The 15121-nt window shown below is 39.5% G+C and overlaps 1 protein-coding gene across 8 annotated transcripts in view; it reads right to left on the reverse strand.

The window, feature by feature from the left end:
• Positions 1 to 15121, reverse strand: part of LOC117900258 (tyrosine-protein phosphatase Lar) — a 143450-nt gene that overhangs the window by 58975 nt on the left and 69354 nt on the right. For 5 of the 8 annotated variants that reach the window (XM_034810558.1, XM_034810562.1, XM_034810557.1 and 2 more), the window contains exons 4-6: positions 12186 to 12227; positions 10670 to 10801; positions 10422 to 10583 (exon numbers count right to left, since the gene is read on the reverse strand). In XM_034810558.1, the coding sequence (XP_034666449.1) occupies positions 10422 to 10583; positions 10670 to 10801; positions 12186 to 12227 (336 nt within the window). The remainder of the gene's footprint in view (positions 1 to 10421; positions 10584 to 10669; positions 10802 to 12185; positions 12228 to 15121) is intronic. The other 3 variants (XM_034810564.1, XM_034810560.1, XM_034810561.1) reach the window with 1 other exon arrangement.

Raw genomic sequence — 15121 nt, forward strand, 5'->3', positions numbered from 1 at the left:
GGTGTCCGTCTCCCTTGACTTATTGCTGGCTTTTTAACATCATGACAAGCCCCCAAAAATAATTTTTCAAAGCATCTGCACTCGTTCTGCAATTGTTTTTTACGCGATTTATGCCACATGTCAAATGCCTGACAAAGGATGACCTCCTCTGCTTTCTCCACAAACACATACACACTCACAAACAGAGAGAATCCTGTGTCCTCTGACACACAAACCCAACTCCATATGACAGATAAGTGAAAACTTTTTTGCTACCGAAGAACGCGCGTTTGCTTCACAAAAAAAAAAATAAAACAAATGGAAACCAACACACAAAAAAACAATATAAAACAAATTGAAAAAAAAAAAGCCGATGGTTTAAATACCCTTAATTTTGTAGGCTTTTTAATGAAAGATTTACGTGTAGTTAATGTTCTTTCAAAACTTTGATTTGAAGAGTTTCATTTGGTGTTTCCAACGATTTGTTGTGTCATGTAAAGAAGCCATTTGAAGGACTCTATATATTTTTTATATAAAAATCTTTCGTTTTATTTTTTTGAAATATCAGAATACCCTTTTTTTTAAGAGTAAACCCACCATAGCAGTAGCACACACAAATTTCCATGTACCCAAATTTTTTGTATATTTATTTTTTTCTGTTGGGTTTGTTTTTAATGTGTGACAAGCTCAAAGCTCAAAACAAAGCAAATGCAAAACTTTGTTACACATGTAATGAAAAAATAAATAAATAAACAGAAAAAAGAGACATTGGTGGGGGTGGTGGCTGGGTAAAGTGATACCCTGTGACACGTCGAAGGTCCCCCTTGTCTGTCTCTGTCGGCTGATAAGAGTCTGCCACACGATTTACAATGCGGCAAGTGTCGCCAAAGCCAAAGCCAAATCCACGCGCCACCCGAAAGTTGAGATATCAAACGGCAAACAGCAAGCGGCAGAGGAACAAACAAATATACAAAGAGAGCGCAGAGAGGAAATGAGAGAAGGAAAGGGAAACCAAAAACGAAAGCAAACTCGAATGAAACAAAAGGAAAACAAAGACATATCGTAAGTGGCATCGTATGTCAAGTCATGTCAAGAGCACGACAAGGTGTGTATACATGTCCCCTCCACCCCCTACCCACCCGTAAAATAACACCTCCCCATCTAATTTTCCTGCCAGCCACCCAGCAACGCCCAACTGCCAGCCATCTCGGTGGCATTCATGAAATATGTTTGATTAAGTTATAGGCATTTGACTGCTGAAGTGCACAATATTTCACGAGAACACGAGATGAGCAAATGGAATGTTAGACCCCCTGAAAACTTTACACTGCGAGACAAAAAGTGGGGAGCGAAGATTTAGATAAATATTTATCCGATTGGTGGGACTTTTGGCATTTACTCTAAAATATTTCTTCCACTTCCCACTTTTCCCCTCAGTATCGGTCATGCAGGCCTGTGTGCGTGTTGTGGAAATGCATTTATGATTTAGAAATCCAAAATATATCCGCAAAATATCGCAAAAGACTACCGCACCACGAGGAGACTTCATCTGTGGCATTGTTTGGGGTCTCTCTATTCCCCGCCGCTGATGCCTGCCTGTGCCGCTGCATAATAAAGATCTGGGAAATGCAGTTTCCCAAACAAAGAGAGAGAGAGAGAGGAAAAACAGCCAAAGGAAAAGCCAAAGCCAAACACACAAACAAAAGCCGCGGCCACAAAAGTTTGCTTTAAGAAATTTGCTCTGTTCCCAGGGTTCTGTGTTTTTTTTCCTCTTCTGTCGTATCCCCACGATGCGCGGCTGTACGAATAATAAACAAACATTGCCTGCTTATGTGGGTAGTGGGGGGAGATGGGTGGTGGCTAGAAATTATATATGTATGACTCGAGAGGAATTTCTGTGAGCTCTGGAAGGCATTAAAGTTTCAAGTAGACCACAGAATGATTGTTGAAATAAGTTGACAGTGGGAAGAACAGTCCAAACATTGAGAACTGGGACAAACTGGGACTGAGCTGGAATATCTAAAAGTTTTGCTAATCACCTTAATGAGTCGGAAAAAGCACGAATGAAATTGGGATTAGCGACAGCTCTGACAACCCGGCTTGACTGGCTTGAAATGTGCTCTATTTTGTGGAGTTAATTCAATGAATAATAAAGTGATGGAGAAGGGGGTCTTCTCCACGTTTCTGTGCTAATATACATCTATTTTGAATTATCCAACCGAGTGTCGCATCCATCTGCATCATTTCTATGCCTCTCTAAGCCTTCTCTCCGCTTCAAACTCTCGCCCAGCTGCCTATTAACCAACAGATAAATCAAATGCAACGTAATAACCCAACAAATTTGACTATAAAACGGAGTCAAGACTTGGCTTTTGTGGTGATTTATCTATGCAATTTTACACCTTGTGCTAAAGTCAACCCAAAAATCTGCAGCTTCATGACACACTTGTAAAATATTTTCCTACTTCTTGAATTCGTTTTTCTTTCAAATATGAAAGTTATTTCTAGTTCTCATTTCTTTTCCTTTTTTGCGTATATTTTACACACACTGCAATGCGTCAAAAATGGTCTCTCATCATCATTTTTGCTGCAGGACTGGCACGTCTCTGCTTCTGCCCCGACAGCGTGTTGCACATCGTTTTGGCTTTTATTATGATGAACTTGCCAGAAAATTGGGGGGAATCCAAAGCTTAAAATAATATATATTACATGTAAAACTTATAGCAAAGATTGCAATTTCACATTTCACTATATTTATTTTTCATTTTCCGCTGATCCAATATGGGTTCAATTTCTTAAGTCGCTTCCAATTTTATTTAACGCCATTACATTTGAAACTTTAATACCGAACCCAAAAAGTATATAGAAGCCGGAAAAGAGACAGGAAGGGAGAGAGACAGAGCCAGAGACTGACTTGCACTTGCACGGATGATTGGAAAAAGGCTGCTGGTTGCCTGATGCCTGCCCTCAAAGTGGGGCAGGGCAGATATTGACTTGTCATGTGAGTAGATGCTTCCACCTTTAGACGTAAGTATTTCTTCTACTGATGAATTTCAAATGCATTTTGCGTATATATTAGAAAGAGGAAAAAAATATACCGAATGAAAGCCAAAGATGGCGCAGGGCAAAATAAATTCTCTCTTGCTTTTGCAGTCACCTACTTTTTTCATGTATTATTCAGAAATAAACTTGGCTAATCTCCAAATATTGGTTTCCTTTCGCCTCGTATGTATGTATGTATGTACCTATGCCCTAGCCCCTAAGCCTATTCTTTCCTTAGCCTCGATTTTCCTCCTCAATTTTCCAATCATTTTCTGATGAGAATTTTCTGGTTTCATAGTTGCATTACGAGCTGCTTGCATATTGTGGGAGTACTTCTATGGCAGCCAACGATTTAAGACGACGACGCTTGATATTTACGTCACACGCAACGCAGCCATTCCCCCCCTAAACACAGTCGTAACCATAAGCATACACACACATGTGGAAAATACAGATACATACATATGTATATGGCGTCTAGTTTTTGATATATTTTTGCAATTTAGCAGCGGCACTTTATGGCTTTTTGGCAGCACAAATCATATTAAGTGAAATGTGTGCCGTGCCAGCATTTGAGTTGAGCATTTAATTGGTTTCAATTTTGAAGAGCATTCCCTCTACTACAGTCCGCGCCATCATTTATTGCAGGAAATTTGGTTCATTTAATGTTTGATTATGGTATTTATCAGCTGGATAAGCCATTAGAATATAATTTATGAAGATTAAGTGAGTGCAAGATTGATTTTTCAATGGTCTTGCAAAATAGTTGAAACATTTTTTGTCGATCTACAGGAGGCTGCTCAGCTTCAAAATTTAAAAGAATAATGCTTCCAAGCTATTGTTTAAATATTAACGTAGAGATATTTTTGAAGATAGCTGATTTTTCCTATGGGACTTTTTATTTTTAAAACTCTAAAAACAAAATAAACATTTTTTAGTTACACTAAGAACTTGTGGTCTGTCGTCTAAGAGTTGTGAAGAAAGCAAAAAAAAAAAACGATTCAAAACTCTAAATAATGTAGTTTAATCATCACTACAATTTAAGGAATATATATATTTTTCATTCCTAATAATTCCCAATCATAAAACCCTTTTTTGATCAGCATTATAATCCCCATTTAATGGCCTTTGTATTGGCCTTAGTTCGTTCTGCTTTAAGTTGCAGACTTTTGTCGTATATTAAACACAAACAGCGCTCTTTCTCTCAGAGACCAATAACTTTCAAACACATACCACACTTCATTGTATAAAGGGGTGGGGTCCAGGACTCTTGGATCCCGTATGCCGTGGCACAGCTTGACGCCGCCACAGCTGCATTGCTGCAGGGCGGCTGCAGCTACTCTGCAAAATTTCGCCCATTTAAACTTTTCGCTACTGTAGAATTTTCATTATTAATATGACTTTTTAGGCGAACCGCAAACGGTGCCAAGGGTCGAAAGGATGAGGACGTGAACGTGAACATGGAGACCCAGCCCAGTCGCCTGTCCTCTGCTGGTGTGGTCGATGCCGTTGGCCAGTTAAATGCGGCCCAGTGTATTGTCAATGTTTGTCTACTATGTGGGGAGGGGCAGGGCAGGGCAGGGCAGAGTTACACAGCGGGCGGGCAAACCGAAAAACCCAAGGATGAAGTTTTCCCATGCCATTTGACTTTGCAACAAGTGCAGGAGAAAGGGAGGCAAGGAGCGGCAGCAGCAGCATCAGCAGCAGCAGGAAGAGCAGGATGATCCAGCAGCAGATTCAGCGTCCGGCGGCATAGTCCAACGCCGTTTTAATCAAGCTCAACTAATGGTCCACCAGCGCGGACATCGGACTCGGGACTCCCGACTCTGTTTGGGGCATCACCAGAAAAATGGAGAGAGACAGAGAGAGAGACAAAAACCTAACCGTAACCAGCAAAGCCGCTTATTACTATAAAGTGAGATTAATGAATGCCTTTCTCTCTGACTCTGACTCTGCCTGCTGCTCCTCCTGTTCCCAGAGCTCTGGCTGCTCTGCGCCACAGAGCTATGGCGCCTGGCGGCTCCTTTTTTGGCTGGCAATTAATGAAATTTATTTGCGCCTCCATCGTCGACGGGGCAGGGCATATTGTTTTGTTGCGGAGAAAGGATGGAAGATTGCCTGCTTTTAGAGGTGGTAAAATGGGTTTTGGCAGGCAAATTTAAAAGCAAATTGTTTTGCGTTTTTGTGCTTTAGCGAGAACTGCGCACCATGCCACCACGGCTGTGGCAACGTAGATTGGCTTCCAGATGATTTTATTGCAATTTGCACCGAAAAGTAAATTCGGTTTTTCGGTTAAGGCAGAGAGCTTTTCATTAGTAGAGTGTTGTATGGATGGTGTTGGTGTTGTTATTGTTGTTGTCTAGACAAAACATAAACACTGGGAGGGGCGAAAAATATTGCAAGATTGAATGTTCTGATTAAAGGTGTTTTAACCAAAAACGAATTAAGAGAAGCATTTTTGTGTGAAAATTAAAGAAAAAGAATGGAAAGTCTTAAGAAAATTATGAAATTCCAAAATAAATTTGAAAATGTGTTTGAACTGTTTAAACTGAATTTACATACATACATATGTATGTATGTAGGTGTAAAACTAATATTAATTAGTTGAAAAAAACATTTGAAATTAATTCGATAAAATAATTCCAATTAAAAATGCTAGAAATTAATGTGTTTAGACTTCATTATAATATATTATAAATTCTAATGAAAGAATTCTTCATTTAAATGTTGACAATTATTCGAACTGTCGATGCTTTTAATCCTTTTTGTAGAATCAGCTGATTTCTACATTTTTGTTTTATATTTTACTCAATTTTTTAATTTGTCCGACAAAAAACGTTCCATCGCAAAAGCCGATCAACTTTAAGAATTTCTTTAGATATATGTACAAATGTATGTATGTATGTATGTGTGTATGTATGAATCTACTACCCATACATACTAACAAATAAATGTGCACAAGTATGATATATCTTTTACCTATCTATGGCAGCCGCCAGCAGGACCTTGGCAATTAATTTCCCCAGCATGTGGCAAGTTTATATATACAAATATTTTTTCCTTTTTTGTTGTAATTCCTTTTGGCATAACTTTTTTCCTGTGCAACCTTTTTGTTGTTCGCCCTTTCACGCGATCCGGTTAAAGTTTCTCCACCCTTCTTTTCTCTCATTTTTTCGTATACTGAATGTTTGTTGTTTTTGGGTGTGATAAATCTCAATGTAAAAATGTTCACACACAAACACAGGTACACGTACGCGGGAAAGCGTGGAAAAGCGCCACCCCGAATGCCAATAAAGAGACGACCCGTCGGGTCGCCAGCCGCCCACATATGCAGAGGAGCAGCATCCCACCGCCCTACCGCCCATCGTGGCATCACTGAAGGCACGTTTGAGTTTCACGTGAAAGCATTTTTAATCAAAATTCTCAACAGGCTAAAGCAGCGAGCGCGAGGATCAAAAACACTTGCCACAGCGATGAATCTGTGTGTGTGTGTCCGTAGGTGTGTGTGCTCTTATTACACTATGCCACAAAAGCCGACACCACTGTGTCTGCCACATCCACGCTCGCAACCCCCAACCCTCCCCAGCCTAGGATAGATTGCACTTGCAACACCTGCAAGTAACGTGACTCTGTCTACCCGTTGGGATATCTTGAAGGAGGCGTGTGGTAAATGCAGTAAATCCTTTCTGCCTTTGCACTTTTATGTACTCCACTCCCACGACTGCTCCTACTGCTCATCCTGCTTCTGCTTCCAAAAAAAAAATCAAAACAAAAATGCAAACAAAAACCGCATGCAGCGGTTGATTCTTACATATATATATATATTTTTTTTTGACATGTTTGGTTTTTATGCAAATATCGAAATAAAGATTAGTTCTGTGGCGCTTCTTCATGGTGCGTATAAATTTCCCTACCGGAGGCGTGACACCGCCGCAGCAGCAGCATCCTCTGGTACTCCGCCCTCGAATCGTTCGTTTCTCTTGCTGTTGCTTTTGTTTTTGTGTGTGTGAGTGTGTGTGTATTTATGGTCTAAACGTTTAACTAACTGACTGCGTTAGTCCCTGCGATTTAGTGCTAATGTGGCTTGCCACTAGTCTTTAACACTGAGAGAAAAACGCTCGCAAATGAGAAATATACACTGCAAAGTGCAGAAGAAGTACCATCAGACATCTCAAGACTCGATACTTGCTTGTTGGCAATTCCATGAATATTGTATTGGATTTCGTATTTTTGGTATTTCCTGCAGGCAATCACCTTTCTGTACAATTTTTGTATACCATCTCATCCACATCGCATGTCCCCATTTGCTCAGTGTATATGCGGCACTCACCCCTTGGCTAGTAAAATTTACTGTTTACAATTTGTTGGCTGATTGCTTCTGTTCTCTGCACGCTTTGACTAAATTTATTGCTAGCGATAATTTTTGTTGCTCTTTTTTTCCCGACGTTTTACTCCGATGTTCATCCGTTTCTCATCTGCTCTCAGTCTGTGGCTCTCTTCTCTCTCTTCCTCTGGGTTTTTGATATTTGGTATACGTATTATAATGTTTTGTCTTCCATTTGCTGGTTGCATTATTATTTTGCTATTACGACGCAGTAGTTCCCCATTAAGAGAAGCTCAGTGGAGTCCTGTCCTCAGAGAAGTCCTGTTCGTGGTACCCGATTTTGAGAACATCCTGCTCATGGCTGTGTGACTCTGTTATCTGTGGCTGGCGGTCATGTTTTTTCATCAGAATCTCCAACTGAATGTTTTGCTCGTGACACCCACTCTTCAGAGGACCTACTAGGACTACAAGGACCATCTCTATCTCTATCTCATTCTCTATGATGGAATACAAAATTTTAATTAAGTTCCAAGGCAAATGAGGTTTCCACCCACACAGCAGAGCGCTGTGATAATAAATCTCCCCACCCGCCGGTTGAAGTTCTACACAAGTTATACATTTTTAAGGCAATTTTCGGTTTTCGTATCTGTTTATTATTTCTACATTTATCCCCCTAGAACTGAGATCTTCCTGTGGGTGTTTTTCGCCTTCCACTTGTTTTCGGGCAGACATTTTGTAAACGGAAAATAATTACGTATCCAAAAGGCTGAGCTGTGGGGGCCTTTGCTCGAACTTATGTACGCGGCGTATGAGTAATGTGCACTACATTTGCCACCAAGTGAGACGGAGAGTGGGACTCCTAGGAGTTACAGCTCTAACTTATAATTTAGTACTGTCTGCGAGCTATTTTAGCGGGGTTTATTATAGTTGTTCTACTAGTTCCACTAGCAGTTGTTCTTGCTGCTGCTGCTGCTGCTGCTTTAGCCAGTTGTTTGTTGGTTGTTTATGAGGCCGCCAAAAGGAACCACAAAATGTGTGAAAATTGCAGCAAAAGCGGAGGGCCATCATCAGGTGGAACCCAGGAACCAAAAACAAGAAGGTGCAAATGGCTTTTTAATAGTCGAAGATGGTGATACTCTCGGAGGCCGATCTCTAGAACAACGTTCTATGTCTTTGGAAATGACAGAGTTTTTTCAAAGGTTTTTTCTTTATTCTAAAGCAGGAATTCTTCCATTAACAAAATTCGAATTCTTAAACAAAAATCCCATTCTTCTCTCTACAAGAGAAATAAAAATAAAAAACTTCTAAATAAAATATTAAATACACAAAATTTAAAACAACTTTCAAGTGCTTTCCCCCTTCATGACCGAGTTGTACCGCGACACTTACAAAGCCAGAAATACCCACCGAAAAATAGGGCATACAACTGGCATATTCCTGTTTGATACACACTCCACACTGCACTACACTACAACCCCCTTGGTATCTCGCTCACTTAGTCTTTTTATGCGGTGCCTGGAGGCAACGTTTGCATTTTTAGTTGTTAATTATGCGAGTTGATTATGCTCTATGTGCACTCTGGCGCCACGTAATTGGTGTGCATTTGATTTGTGGCAGCTTGCAACGAGCAAAGCGTCGCTGATAGGCTCAAAAGTATGGTGGTGGGAGCCCATACGAGGGGAAGTAATTAGTGTAGTTTAGCCAAAGGACTAACAGCCATGCGAATGAAGGTAAAAGTTGGTGGCCGCCACAGACATGATGGAGTCCAAAAAGGCAGGCCAAGGTAACAGAAAAAGAGTTCACGTTTAAAGAGGGATAAGAACTCTCAATGAAAAGTGTTTATTGTAAAAATATGAATTTATATTCAATGAAAGAACTCTCTAATTGAAGACCAATAACCCAATCAAAGACCCCTTCTAATTAGTTTCTCAACGGAATCCCCTTTTCGGAATCCCTTTTAAATTAGCTCAAAATAGCCACAGAGCGTATCAATCAATACGCATTTTGTATTGGAGTTGATTTACCAAATAATTTGCTGCTTTAATCTCATTAAAAGTTGTACATTTTCCTTCCAGTTTTTCATTCTCCCGGAGAAATTTGTTATCGAACTTTTTGCTGTGCTGTTTATAATTTGTGAAAAGAAAAACGAGTAGGAAATTTATAAATACTTGGCCATGCTGCTCTCAGTTTAAGCAAATTAGTTCAATTGCCAGGACCATACCCTGTCCCAGCTCTCCTGCTTCCTCTCTGCCGATATTCCTTCCATTTCCTCTCTCTCTGGCACAGACTTGATTAGGCTTAGAGAGACCAAAAAACTTTATCCTTTGCACAGTTGTAAATAAGCAAAAGTAAATTTTGGCAAGTAATTTAAGCCACACAAACAAGCTGGCAAATAACTTTGGAGCAGGCATCCCGCCAAACCCCACACCATCCCAGGAACATCCACAGGGGAGGAGCTGATGCTAGGGTTGAGTGGGAGGGGGAGCCGAAAGTTTAGCATTTACGCCAAGTTCTTTACCCAGTTTTAATTCAAAATCAATGTATGAACTTCGTTTACATTGCGTCGCATACTAAAACCGAAACTTTTGATGTCGCTCTATCACACTTCGCTCCTCCTTGCAGCCCCTGTTCCCAAAAGCCCTTGACTCTGCTGTGGCTTCAGCGCACCGCACCACACTCAGCCACCCGTCGAGTGAAGTTCAATTAGGAAGCTGCATTTTCCAGCTATAAACAAGTAGGAGGGATATAAGGCTCACATTAAGACTATGGCATGCCCATTAAAATTATATTGGTGGTAACTATTCTTTTATATGATTCTTAGAACTATAAGTATGCCACATTTGCACAATCTTTTCTTTTTCCCTGAGGCATAGAATGTCGCCCAATTGTGGCTGTCCTCTAGCTCTACATAGTCGACAAAATCCTGTAGTGTCTATGCCAAACCATATATACCCTCCCTAATCCTTATACTTCAGAAGTATACCCGCACATATAATAACCACTTTTTGATGATGTTGATGATGGGCTTAACTTGGCCTAAGGAGTAAGGATATCGGTATATCGGTATGGCACTTACCTTCATAGATGGTTAAAGTTGCATCTGCGGAAACGGCATCGCCCACACCGTTCTCTGCCACACACTCGTAGGGGGCATCATCACGGCCCGCTCGCACTGGCTCAATACGTAATATGGAAATCCCGCCGGGCTGCTCTAGCACCGTATAACGAGATTGTGTTCCTGCGTAAAGTGCATTCCGTTTAGTGGGGCGAACACACACATACGTGGAGTGTATATGCATTTAGGAAGCCAATGGAAAAACTTACCCGAAACTTTTTTGCCATTCTTGCGCCAGACTATCGAAGGCGGCGGATCACCGCGTGCCGCACAATAGAAACTCGCAACGCCGCCCACTCGTACGCCCTGATTCTGTGGCTTCCTGATGATCTCCGGCGGATCTGTGGGGTGGTCATAAAAGAACATGGCAAAGCGGTTTAATATCAAGGGTTTCTTCTTCTAAAGGACTAAGACTTTTCAGCCAGGGCGCGTAGGTGGTTATTGTGCACATATTTTTGATGCTTGCTGTTTTTGCATTTCGTGGGTTTTAGGTTTTTTGTTTGCCAAGTCGATGCCATATCTGTGTGTGGGAGGTTTACCATGGAATAAGAAACTGCTGCTGGGAAACTTTAGAGAAGATTAAACATCAGCAACAAGGCTACCTTTTGGCTGAAACTCTGAAAAATATAGACTCTGACATGCTTTCTCAATTTATTTTCTCATGAATATACGAAAAATGTTCATTGCTCTGCAAGTACTCGAAATATCTCAGAATTCCAGGTAATCCAGGTATTTAACCTTCTCCAGACTTCTTGAAACCCACAAATATTGTGGCATTTTTTATCGCTTTCAAAGCAGAAATTTATTGGTTTTAAATCTACTCTACAAACTAGAGTACAACCCGAATTAAATTCAAAAATACTCTTGGAAAAACTGCAGTTTTCGCAAAGAGTGTTAGCAAAACTTCAAGCCCCCACTCGAAGAGAGCTTTCCTGTTTTGTTTAGAGAGGAACAGAGAGATACTATTGTGGGGCTATTGCTGGCTGTGTTTTAGGGGGATACTCGTATCGTTTTTTGGCACCAGCAGCAGAAACAGCATCCCCAGCAGCGGCAGCAGCTGTTTTAAGTAGGCGACAGACAGACAGACCGACCGTCGATTTTAAAGCTTCGTTCGGGCACTTGAAATGCATTTCCATCATTTTCTGTATGCTTTGGGTTTTTCTTTCCTGTTTTTTGTTTATTTTTTTTTCGGAATATTTTCTTTCTTCTCTTTTTGGTGTGCGTACATATATTCTTTTTACATATTTGTCACAATATGCTGTCAATACAATGTCGCATGTTGTTTGTCCACACACACGTACTCGTACGAGTGGCACGGAAAAAAAAAGCAGAGAAAAAGATACTGGCTACAAAATGGGGCAAATGGGAATATGTCGGTCGGACCAGGGAGATCGACACAGAGAGGCAAGTGCAAAAACAGATGCATGGCATTAAAAATCTGGCAAAAATCACGAAACGTTAAACAAGCAGCAAAAATATTGTCATGTGCATGCAGCACGAGGCAGAAACAGCAGCAGCAACAGCAGCAGCATCAGAGTCCACAACCCCGAGAACGTAAAGTAGTTTACCCAACATATCAATTCGATTTATGTATCATTTTTTCTATGTGCATGTAGGAAATCTTTTTTTTGTAGCGAGTTTTGATTGAAATTAAATATTACGCGCCATTTAAATTGCATGGCGCGGCTGATGGGGACTGCACCTAAGGCCACAACAGGGACTTACGTGTGAGATATTGTATATATGGAAAATCCGAAAAATTTGCATCTGTAACGGGCAGCAGAACCTTCGATTAATACGAAACGAACACGGAACGCGCCACGATAGTTATTATATATTTTTTTATTCCCGTTTAACGCGTTAAGTATTTTAAATTTTTTTCTTTTTTGAGTAATTTAAGGTTTATATTGTTGTTAAATTGAATACCTAACTTAGTTTCGTCGAAATAAATCTAATACATTACTTATTTATAGAACTACAAACTAAATTTTGCAAGAGGTATAAAGAGGTATGTAAGAGCTATAAATATTTATGTATTAATTTATCAAATTATATCCACTGGAACTTAGATCACAAATCTTTCAACTTAAACAAAAAAGTTCTTGTGCATTCCAATTGAGGTTTAAAACGATTAAAAAATCTTCTGAATAAGTGACACCTTTCAACCATTCAGATTCAGCTTAAAAAAATATTCCAAATTATAATCCTTTCATCCCCTTTATTCATTTAAATGTGTCAAAAAAATAGAATATTCTTGAACAAATATTATTCACTCGTTCTGTCAGCGAATCAATGCAAAACTTTTCAGCTTATTTATAGTTCAATTCGAACTCTACAATATCTCTTCCATTCAAAGGCTAATCACACACCCGAAAACTGATCCCCAGAGCATCAACGGCAACAGAAATAATAAATATTTGCAGCTGCATTGTGGCCTAAAGGGAGTACAAAACTTGGGCACAATGTGCCCCACTACCACAGCATATATACTCGAATATCGGGTATTGTGAGTGCATTTTGTAAATAATTTAAACTTTTCTGAAAGGGAAAAGGCATCCTCTGGCTCTACCGCTTTTGTGGGCATTGCATTTTGGTAGCAAATTTGCTGTTGCACTTCGGTTTTGTTGCGGGGGACGGCCCCTCTCTTTCTCTGTATCATTTGCGAAAGTTTTGTGTGGGGGGTTTTTTAACTTTTCGGCCAGTAGAAGTTTTCTTTACAACAAAGTAGAGTCTAGAGAAAACTGGTAACATTTTGCTTACAATAAAATATATTGAAGAAAATACATTTTAATGTATATTTTAGAATATTAAAAATGGATGTATTGAGGCGTTTTTTGTTGGCAAATGGTGAATTTTTTCAAAGGGTCATAAAGGATTTTATTGAAAAATCAGTAAAGTGAGTATCAAGATTCAGAAAGAATATTTCCAGCTGTTAAAATCCATTAAGTTCTGGCCTTAATTTATGACAAGTAAGACGTAAAAATGATGGCCAAGGAATGTACATTTTTGCCACCTACACCAATTGTTGCTTTTGCTCATTAGAAATGAAGATGGGAAAAAAAATTCCTGCTCCAAGATTCGCCCACAGGGAAGACGATTTGCCTGGCATTTGGTTTGGGTTTGGTGTTGGGAGAGGTTTGCTAGATTTGCGAAGCACTTGAAAGCATTTTACGCTTACGTTAACAGTTTTTATAGCCCCGGACACAGACACAGATACAGAGACAGACGCAGCCACAGACGCAGACACAGACGCAGACACAGACGCAGACACAGAAAGAGAGACAGACAGGAGGCAGGAGTGTGCCAAAGAGCAATAAGCATATTGGTTTTTGTGGCTGTAATGAGCTCTGAGAAGCGTCTTCTCCGACTCCTCCTACACAGCAAATTTCTCTGAGTAAATATTCTTTTACTCGCATTTTTGTAAAGTTTTATGTTTGCTTAAACAATTTGAAGGCATGGCATGGCAAAGGCAATGGGAAGAACAGGCCGGTAGACAGGACATTCAGACATTCAGACACTTTCCGTGACGACCCATAAAAAGCGTATCATTAAGGCCATAAAACAGGGATTTCTGTTTATTTGCTGGATTGCTTGCTCGCTTGTTGCCTGAAAAAAACATACCACGATACAGACGCAGAGAGATATATAAATTTAAATAAATTTAATTATGTTTGTGCTATCTCTCGCGGTTTTGGGTTTAGGTTTTAGCATGCTTTTTTTATTTGTTTGTTCTTTTTTTGTTATCAAGATTAAAGGAATAGCAAATGAAATTTGTAGATGGCATAGATATACGTTTGTATATCCTATGTACAAATCCCCCAAGGGGCTTCGTATTGCAGCCAAGTTTTTCTTGCTGATTTTTCATTTCACACTTGTGTGGGAAAAGCCAGTAGGAAATGCATGGGAAAACGCAATGCAGTCGACAGTCGAGCAAACAATTTCGTTGTTGATATGTGCAAATTGATTTCAACGTTTCAAATTTTGCACAGTTATAGATACATAGGTACATAGATACACACACTCACACTCACAAAATAAGACCAAGCACAGATGCAAATACAGTTACAGAGATAGGTATACAGATACAGAATTAATACTAACATTTTTTACTATACCGATAAAAAAAATTTCAAAAAAAGACACAGATATGAAATAGAGAACTCGAATTGGTTTTGCGTAAAAAGATCGATTTTATCTCCTTTTTTTTGTAATCAGTGGCGTCGCGGAATAGAATTGCAAAAGGGGATAAAAGAAACAATTTGTGATGTGAAAATTAAGATATAAAAAGTAATGTTTGTCTAGAATAGAGAAATCAATACAGAAAAAATGAAACTACCGAATACTTGCAGGGAAGTAAAATACAATTAGCTGAAAAGTTATCTTAGACTTTTCAAAGACTTATCTTATGGATAAATATTTATACTCTTAATAATATAATGTTAATATCTCTTAAGCATACTTAAAAGTACTCTAAATCTGTCTAAATTGTTTCTGCATATTTGCATAGCTCAAGCATTATTAGTTCCCTAAAACAAAGTTTTAAATCCACCCCAAAAAAAGCTAGGACGCAACTCGAAAAATGAATAAAAGCTTCTTTAAACCTACCACATGCTCCCTATAGAGCCATAGAGAAAACATCTCAATTAAGGGGTGAAAATACT

Source organism: Drosophila subobscura, chromosome U, assembly GCF_008121235.1.
Source record: "Drosophila subobscura isolate 14011-0131.10 chromosome U, UCBerk_Dsub_1.0, whole genome shotgun sequence".
NCBI lineage: Eukaryota > Metazoa > Arthropoda > Insecta > Diptera > Drosophilidae > Drosophila > Drosophila subobscura.